Below are 9,627 nucleotides of genomic sequence, written 5' to 3' on the forward strand. Positions count from 1 at the left end.
ATGACACCGGTCATTGTTAGTTTAAAGTTGGAACTGGAAATAACTCAACTTGAATACACCATTGACTAGGTCATGGTGCCGCTGAATCGAGTCTTTCCACTGCAACCACATTTGCCTTTATGGGGGGCCTTGATTCGGTCCATTGACACGGCCTCTGGTCGGTGCCTCCATCTAGGGAAGGTTATGTCGTGTTTGCCCTGGACCGGCAGGCAGGCATAACCTTGTGTGCTCATTGATGAGATAATGGTACCAATTTCCCCAAGTGGGAGTTTCCCCAAGTGGGAGTTTCCCCGAGTGGGAGTTTGACCACGACGGTGGTCGGGGTGTCTTTGGTAGACACGGGGCCACCCAGGACCAGCCCGTTGTGGATTTGGGTCGGAGTGGCCGGGAGAGTGATGTGGCAATGGAGGGGTTTCGTCGGAATGTCGTTGGTCCACCCGAATGGGAGTGCGAGGCCATGGGTTCCGTGGTGTGGGTCCAGTGTGCTACCTCTGGAGAGTGTATAATCTATCGATAGCCGCGTCCACGGTTAAGGACACCTCATAGTAGGTCCCACCATGAGTCAGCGAATAATACAAATTGCACACTAAGTTGTAAACTTTGCATTGTCGAGGATGGCAGAAAGGCCATCGAGGAATTTGGGACCAGATATTGGTCATGGTTGTGATCGCCGTAAGGATCATGAGTCATTTTGTTAAAGACCACGTTGGTGGTGTGTTTTACCACGTTGGTGGTGTTTGTGATCTGAGGATGATCACGGTTGGTAAGTGTCCTGAGGGACGTTCGAGCATGATCACAGCATGTTGACATAGAGTGTTGCATCATTAATAATTGGCTAGATATCATGATATTGTTTGTCATTATGATTATGCTTGTTGTGAGCTTGCAAGTACATTCAATGTACTGACCTGGCATGTCATGCAAGATTTCAGGAAAGTCTGGTTGGAAAGGAGCGCTGTTCGAGTCTAGATCGTGTCCACATCGGTGTCCCTGTGATATGGAGCTTCCGCTACGACGTTATTCCGCTGCCACGTAGTTGTTCGGCTCGAGGCCCCTTTATGTTCACTAAATAATGTACATATGGTTCAGCCGCACCGAGTGTGCCGCTTGGCCTCGACCGCTGTTGTAATATGAACTCTGTTCCGCTAGCATCAATAAAGCGGTTGTTTTCTGTACCAATATGTTATGTGTTGCCAGAAGACATGATCTCTGGGCTGGCAATGCAGGGTAAACCGGTCGTTCTGAGCCGGGGTGCCACACGATGGGGGCGACTCGAACTCACGCCATCCTACATGAGGACCATGACAACTTGGGCTGAAGCGGGGTTTGTGAGCACTTGCGCTCAAAACAACTTTATGTGCTTCAGTTGATTTTTTCCTTAAATTCATTTTTTACATTTGAAAAAATCCAAAAATAGTGAATTTTCCCATTTTCTTAAAGAACAAAAATCCCTATTTTAAAAGGAAATGTTTTTTTTCTAAACATGCCATGGCATTTTTATTAATAAGAGGATGGCAGTTTTTATTATTTAGAGCATGGAATTTTACTAGTCAATGGCATTGCATTTTTATTTTAAGATGAATGTCGGTTTAATAAACAATAATATAACATTTTTATTAATAAGAGCATGGAAATTTTATTATTACGAGCATGACATTTTATTATTAAAAACATGGCATTTTAATAGTCAATAACATGTTAGTTTTTAAGATGATGGCATTTGCATTATTATAAAAGGATGGCATCATTACTATTAAGAGGTTGATATTTTTATCTTCTTTTGGCATGGCATTATTTTCTTTTTTGGACCTTGGGATTCCTGTGTGTGATTTTTTTTATGTTTTTGGAAACAAAATATGGAATCTAATTTGGGGCCTGTCTAGATAAAAAAAAATTGAGGAAAGCCATCCTTGCGGTTTTTATTGATCTAGATTAAGAGTTGCATCTGGACTAAGGAAGGCAGTTTTAAAAGTTTAGCATGGCAATTTTATTTTTTCTAGATCACATGAACTTTTTTATCATACTCATTGTAAATTTATAAATTAGAGAAATGACAGTTTTATAAAGTAGCATGGCATTTTTCATAATGCATGGCAATTAGAATCTTTTTTGTTGATGCCATTATTTCCAAAAATAAAATTAATTGGGCCTATGGGCCAGAGCAAACGAATTGGTGGGCACCCCACCCAAGCGAACGGCCGAAACGTTCGCTGTCATTTCGCTAGCAGAGAAAAAGTTGATGCCAGGCATCTTCGGAAGCACGCCGAGGCGAGTCCTTCTAGACCAGAGAGGCTACCTCGCCCATGAAAAAATCTAGAATTTTGATTGTTTTAAATACATAGCCAAAGCTAGGAAACATGTAGGGACCACAACTAAATTCCACGCTACTGCAAGCTAAGGCCCTTCCGAGTGCTTCCGGTGGACAGATAGTAAGCATGCCACATAAATGAAAAAATGACATGACATAACAATTAAGAAAGAGAAAGGGCATTTTGATGATCCAGAAAAAACCAATGTCAAGCACGTGAACCTAGAGACACCACTTAAATGGAACAACTTGACCAATGGATGAAAGACTTTAGGTGTTAACTCATTAAATAAAGTATGCTTAGCAACAAAAATTAAGCACCTATACATTAGGAAGTTGAATTGCTAAGGTATTTAATGCACTTAGCACCCCATCTAAGCACCTTTACATCGGAGGAGATATAAACACAATTTTCTGTCAGTAGGCCGGCCTAAAAGCTGGTGCTAATTAAAGTGGTCATAGTTCCATGAACCAATCTAATGTCTGTTCTATCCCTCAAAAAAAAATCTAATATCTGTTCTGAATCACGTGCTTCCACAGACTATTAGTGTTCAAAAAAAAGTTCGGTCCTTCTTTTTTTTGGAAGAAATTCCCAACTATTCATCTTTAATCATGGCAATACAAGAACACCAGAAATAATAACATTTACATCCAGATTCATAGACCGCATAGCGACAACTACAAGCATTGAAGCGAGCCGAAGGCACGCCGCCGTCATCGCCCCTTCATCGCCGAAGTTTCAGTCCTCCTTGATTTGTCTCACAGCCACATATGTGCCTGCAAGCAATTAAGATTTGCAAAACATAGCGCTATTAGTACGTGCAATAGTAATGATAATCCAGACATTCCTCTCAGGAGCAAAAGGGTTTACTTCAAGTTCGTTCCGATGCAAACAATGGTATATAATCGATCCTACTAGAGGAGATGGCTGGAATCTGGGTCTCTCTGATCGTCGACATGGATTCCAAATCCGTACCCTCTTGTACCCTTCGCATGATCATTCACAGCTGCAAATTTGGAACATTGTTGTGGCAGCCATCAGTGGATGTCAGTACTTCAAACAGTATCACTTCATTGTTTTTTCTCTTAAAAAAAGTATCTTCTCACATGGAATGGTATTATGTATGTAGTGAGTATTAATTACTACTACCGCTAATATTACAATATGTAACATTTGGCCTACTTCACTATATATGATGTGGCAATATGCATTTTCACTTGCCAAACGTACGCACAAGAAAGCATCCCATAAATACACTATGGAAGTGTAGCACATTAGCATGCTATAAAAAACGAGATGAGGTCCTCAGTTTAGGGTTATTTCAAATTATGCTGCTCTGAGTGCTAAGTGTTATGTAGGAAGCAGTCTTAGGAAGCATCATACCCAGAGAAAACAAATGATGAAAAGAAACACCAAAAAAATTACAAACCATTTTTCATGGGTACGAGAGCATTCATTTCTTTTTAGACCTTTCTTCTTTCAGAGTGGAAAAGCATTTCTCTGATCAGAAGTATGGAGTGTTTAATTGCAAACAAGGAATTCAGGAGTTTCCAAACCTGTGAAGCTAAATGTAAACATGGGTTTCCACCAAGACTTGAATGCCAAAGCTACAGAAGATTTGGAGGGCCCTAACTTCCCCTATTAAGAATGGAACAATGAATATCAGAAATAATGGAATGCATAAATATATCATTATGGATACAAGGAATTGCATTGCACTGCAAATTTTCAATACAGCATACTCTTCCCGTCCCATATTAATTGACACTGAAACAAATGTATCTAGGCGTATTTCAGTGATACATCTGCTTCAGCATCAATTAATATGGGAGGAAGGGAGTATAAATTTGACCATGATGGCTTGTACAAATTCACGAAAGGTAAATCAAAATAGATTACAATATAAACATATGTTTGGTACAAACTAAATTACTTCACACAAGAAATTCTAGTCCCTGCATGTTTTAGATTTAGAAAGAACTCATATGGTTCAGACATGGAAGTAAGTCCTCATGTTCCATTATTTGAGAGAGGTTCTATTTCTACAAGCACTAGGGTTTGCTAGATCAAATTTATATTTGAAATTGTGTGGGGTTGTAAAAAATTTCCTTTTTTTTCTACATTTCGGGGGTGCTACCGTGCACGGTAACACCCAAAGAAATAGTCCCGGAGAAAGGAATCAGTCTCTTCAGTCCGGCGCATGCCTCAAATTCATTTTTCCTTTGAACTACTCATTTTTTTTAATTTCGCACCGGAAACTTTTCTAGGAGAAGTTTGAATCCGTTCCGTTCGGATATTGATCGGTCTTGGTTTGACATGGTTTACAGAGTGCTTACAGAACTATATCATATTAATAAAGATGTGGATGAGCCTGGGCACTGTTTTGAATATCCATGTGTAACATACCTTTACTAGGAAGTTCTTATTGGCCTGCCAGTTTGCAGCTATCTGAAACGAGGAATTGTCGGCATCGTCTGTTGGTTTGTCCTTACCCACCCTAAAGATCGTATTAAATTGAACTATAGTCAACTAAACTGATGAAAAACTGAAAACTTTGAGTTCATTAGAGGCCTACCTTGTGGCTAGTTCAACACCAAAATCAATGTAGTTTACAATTTCGTCTGCATCTTCAAAACGAGGACCTCCTTTTACCTAATGGGCAGACATGCATACTTATCAAATCTTTAAAATTATAAATGAAATTCTTAATTACACTTAGAAAATGCATGAGACTGAACTACATTGTGAATTGTAGCTTTGTTATTCGCAAGTTGCTTTTGACATCTTCTAATTGTGTTATTTATGTGCATTATTTACAATTGCACCTCACTTTACTAACATGGCACGTAGGTGATACCTAGAAAAAAATATTTATAATCAAATTTAGCACATGTATTGAACATTTTTACAAAGAATATAGACTTTAGAAATCCACATATTAAATATTCAGGATATTTGTTTAAGTATATAGATGGTGAACTACGTACAAGATTACTATGCACTTCCAGTGCACTTCCTAGCAATTGCATATCCTACTAGCCAAACAACGAGAATTGCTAGGCACATACCAACAGTACATTATATACAAGAAGGAGAAGTTATATTCTAACAAGACCAATAAGCCAAACTACTGTAGCAAACTGATGAGGAGAATAGAATGGAAATTGTTTGTAAAAAAAACTAGTTATAGTGGATTGAGAAAATAGGAGGCAGGTCCTTATATAGGTTATGAATGAAAAAGAACAGCATGCTCTTTCCCATACATGAAATAAAATAATAGTACAAAACTGAACCGTGTCAAAAGATAAAATAAAACAGAATTTTCCTCACCTCCCTTAGGACAACCTGGTGCTGATAGAATGATGCAACCAGCTGCTCATCAAGGAAATTATAAGATTAAAAAAATGATAATGTTGTAGGGATTCAATAAAGGTAATAAATTAGTTTTCACTTGGTAACAATTATTTATGAACCACTTATCTTGTTACGAAAAAAATATTTTATCATTGCTTCATATATAAAAGTGACAAGAAAGAACCATACATAGAAGGCAGCCTTAACTGTGAATGATCATAAAAAATTTATTTCTAACTGAAATCCAAGAATTTTACAAAGGAGCTCATACAGCAAAAGTTTCTGGCATACTTCACAATGATGGTACTCACATATCCAGAGGCACCAGCACTATGTGTATATAATCTTCTCAAAAGATCTTTGCAAAGTAACAGAAAGTGTAAAGCATTTCTTATTGAATAAGAAGGAACAGGCATAACAAACCTGTGTACTTCTGACAAGCTCTAGAGAAAAATTTAGTGAGGGGCTTAGTGGGCTAGCTGATCCCACATCATAACTGATTGCATAATCCCAGTTCTTCAAGTCCTCAAAAGGCAAACAATTCATGCTTCCATCTGTTGGAATGCCTAAAAATATACATGAAATGGGGCAAACAAAAGTATAAATAGAAGGCCCTGAAATTGATACATGATAGGAAAAGAAAAGGCTTGTAAGAGATAAACATCAATATATCCAAATGTAGGAAGCCAGCATATGAATTCTAAGAGCAAACAGCTATTGCACAAGCCATAGCAGAAAAAAAAAAGCATGCGAATCATCTGGACTCGCTAGAATGAAAATTTTGGGAACACAAAGTTTTTCCCATATATAGGATACTTGAGATAATATGTACTCTGCTATGGAAATCTTACAACTTCACAATTTTTTCGCTTGTATGCACAATAATGGATGGATACCTGTATTAATTTGATAGACTACACGCTTGCTAAGTTTTTAGAAATTTTATTAGGCTTTGGTCTGTCCTATTATGTATGTTTTTATAGAAACTGTGGGTTTCGATCTACACCAAATGGCTGAGGAAAACTCGATGATGTGATGTTCTCTTGCTTATATTTTGCAATTTACTCTTTATATAGATTAAGGTTGGGATCAAACATGAGTTAATTCCCATTCAAATACAACTGTCTATAGTGTTACACTTTTATATGGAAGGATTTCCGCTAATGAGATTCTTCTCCATGGTGAATAAAATAATGTAAACACAGTCTCTCACGATGGTAGAACAGAGTTAAATAAAGAACTCGGTCTAGAATGTACACATAAAAAGAAGATAATATGTGATAGCCTCAAATTTTTGTTGGAAGTATGAAGTAAAAAAAATGTTCCGGTAATAGGAAGGTTCAGTAACACTCACTAAGCCAGTCACTAAGTGGCTTGTATTGTGCCCCTGCACTTAATCCCCCTATTCTTCCAACTAACCATGCACCATAGGGAACCATAGAGGGTTCCTCACCGGGTACTGCAAAGAAAGGTAATATGAGCATACTATAATCTGAATAGATATAAGAGAAATATTAGAAAATAACATAAGCAAAATTATTTGATTAAAGTTAGGGCCGGCATCTACTTACAGAGAAATGGCACAACAGTTGCCCCCAATGACAGATTCTGGGAATCATATCTTAAACCGATAACGCTATTATTTTCTGAAAGCATGCTGCAAAACGGAAAATTTTATCTTCGTTGCTTATGGTTCATATAAATATTTTGATATAAACAGAAGGAATATTTTCTGATTTGTAGTGCAGCTGTTTCTTACTGTCAAGTAATAAATTAGTGAAACGATATGAACAGTAACATTCATGGTATGCACCAAATGTTAAAGAATACATTAAGTAATTACAATCTACCTGTTTCCAGCTTGCAAAGGAATTGTCGCAAAGGAACCAATACCACCCTTAGGAAAATGAACGCTTAACTTCAAAGTGCTGGATAAGCAAATTATAAGAGAAATCATCACTATCTATCCACATAGTCCATCAAATTGAAATCGTTGACAATTTTGGCCATCGAACAATGAAGCACTTACGGTTTTGCCGTTGACACAAGAAAGTGGGCAACGGTACCTGGATTATACAAATCACTACAAAATCCCAGTCAATCATGAATATTGTGTTAGTTATTAACAATGATATCATAAATGGCATATAAATAGTATGACTTCTGGTAAAACTATGCAATGACCACCTCTGCCATCGAAGCTGAGCCTCCCCGCCGGCTGGTGATGCCTAGTGAAATATAGTTAGGGAAAATCAACTTTTTCTTGCATAAAATATCCAGGAAAACTAAGGGGCACAATCCTGAAAATAGAACTGCCATGTATACAGTAGAAAATATCGATCGCTACCTACCAAGTATATATATATATATATATATATATATATATATATATATATATATATATATATATATATATATATATATATCATATTTTTTGGTAACTTTTAAACCGTTAAAAGCTTAGCGAGCTTTAACAAGTTCTGTGGTGTAAGCTATAATAGACACAATTTTACCCATATATAAGGTAAAAGCTTAGCGAGCCTTAACAAAACTGGGAAAAAAATGATATCATGAACGGCGTTCGCTGGATACAGTTGCGGTCAAATCGACATGAGGATCCTGCAGCATCTTGAGCATGACCCCTGCGTTCACGCTCCCAGCTTGATTGAAGTAGTCGTCGAATAGGCTGCGTAATGAGGGCTTCCCGAACCACTGCTCATACCCAGGCACCTGCATCCTGCATGCTCAAGACCACTATCAGTCACTTCAGCACACACATAGAGAACAATAGGTATATGCAATTCATAGATTTGTTTCCTTTTTGAACTAATTCATAGATCAAACTTTTTGTTATTTAACTTAATATCCATATATAGACTTAAAACGTTCCTTCCAGTTCAAATCGACACATGGATACAACTAGTCAAACATGAGTCTGAAATTCTAAACCCGATTGATGTTGGTAATGAGTCCTGTCACTCATGGATGGAGCATAGGATCAATCAATCAAAACACGGTCAGTGTGGTGTGTCGACATCGTCATTAGTCCTATTGGAGAGCATAGGATATGCCCAACAGTGAGGTTTTTGACGGGAGAGACTATGAGTGACCGAGGGGGGACGGGAGGGGGCAGGCACCTGGTGCGGGCGGCGTTGGGAGGGGGCTCGATGAGGGGCGGCACCTCCACCCTAGGCTCCGGCGGCGGCGCCGGCGGCCACTCCCGCGCCGGCTTGCTCCGGGAAATCCCCATCGCTCTCTCCTATGTCCCGATTGCTCGTCTCCTCCCCTCTCCGGTTGCACAGATCCGTCGACGCTCCTCGCTCGCCGCCGATCGAAAATCGCAGCCCGATCCGAACCCCCGGTTGGTACTCTCCTTTGGGCTTTTATGTCTCCTGCCTCCTCGTTTCTTTTCTTGCCAAACAAGCACAAGGCTCTTTTTCTAAACCGGGCGATCGATCATTGCGTGCCGTCCGAGCCGGGGTCTGAGATTTGTACTCGGCCGTCCTGAGTCCTGACCTCCATGTCCATGGAAGTGGAACCACGGCTAAGGGCGGACTCTCGAGACGAAATCTCTGAATGTCTCAACACTCGTTCCGGTCTCTTTCTTCAGAAATCGCAGTGTCTCTGCCACCCTAAAAACAGAGGAAAAAAAACTCCACCCCACTCTCTACAGTACTTTTTTTGAGCCGTAAACCACAGTTTATTAAGGAGTTTGGTTTACAGGAATAATAAACGGGTCATGGGGTATGCCCAGCCACAAACGGCGACCCTCTACTAAAGAAGACGAAATTTTAGCTAAAGCTATGAGCCTCAGAATTTAAATTATTTGTGACACAATCCATTGTTACTGGCCAGCCGGGGCCGCCACACCTCCCCATCCTCCCCCCACCGCCGCTAGAGGAAGCCGCCCGGGCTTCGCTGCGGGGCTCCATGGGCGCGGGGGCGCTTCCCCGGATTTGGATCG

At 39.5% G+C, this 9,627-nt stretch overlaps 1 protein-coding gene across 1 annotated transcript; it reads right to left on the reverse strand.

The window, feature by feature from the left end:
* Positions 1-3,223: 3,223 nt before the first annotated feature.
* Positions 3,224-9,169, reverse strand: LOC125533162 (uncharacterized). The gene is made up of 13 exons (XM_087541687.1): positions 8,801-9,169; positions 8,256-8,400; positions 7,851-7,891; positions 7,693-7,746; positions 7,514-7,591; positions 7,235-7,320; positions 7,018-7,122; positions 6,087-6,229; positions 5,640-5,681; positions 4,885-4,961; positions 4,716-4,806; positions 3,866-3,947; positions 3,224-3,315 (listed from the first exon to the last, which is right to left on the reverse strand). Exons 1-13 carry the CDS (start codon positions 8,911-8,913, stop codon positions 3,224-3,226), a joined length of 1,149 nt encoding a protein of 382 aa, XP_087397813.1. The 5' UTR covers positions 8,914-9,169.
* Positions 9,170-9,627: the final 458 nt, after the last annotated feature.

This window comes from Triticum urartu, chromosome 1A (assembly GCF_056163025.1).
Source record: "Triticum urartu cultivar PI428250 chromosome 1A, HENAU_Tu73, whole genome shotgun sequence".
In the NCBI taxonomy this organism is placed as follows: domain Eukaryota; kingdom Viridiplantae; phylum Streptophyta; class Magnoliopsida; order Poales; family Poaceae; genus Triticum; species Triticum urartu.

Excerpts from the sequence above, each read along its gene's own strand:
- LOC125533162 (XM_087541687.1), bottom strand. The coding sequence starts at position 8,913 with ATGGGGATTTCCCGGAGCAAGCCGGCGCGGGAGTGGCCGCCGGCGCCG. Across the intron at positions 7,592-7,692 it reads CTTGTGTCAACGGCAAAACC|CACTTTGAAGTTAAGCGTTC; the intron begins GTAAGTGCTTCA and ends TTGCTTATCCAG. Across the intron at positions 4,962-5,639 it reads ACCAGGTTGTCCTAAGGGAG|GTAAAAGGAGGTCCTCGTTT; the intron begins GTGAGGAAAATT and ends TCTGCCCATTAG.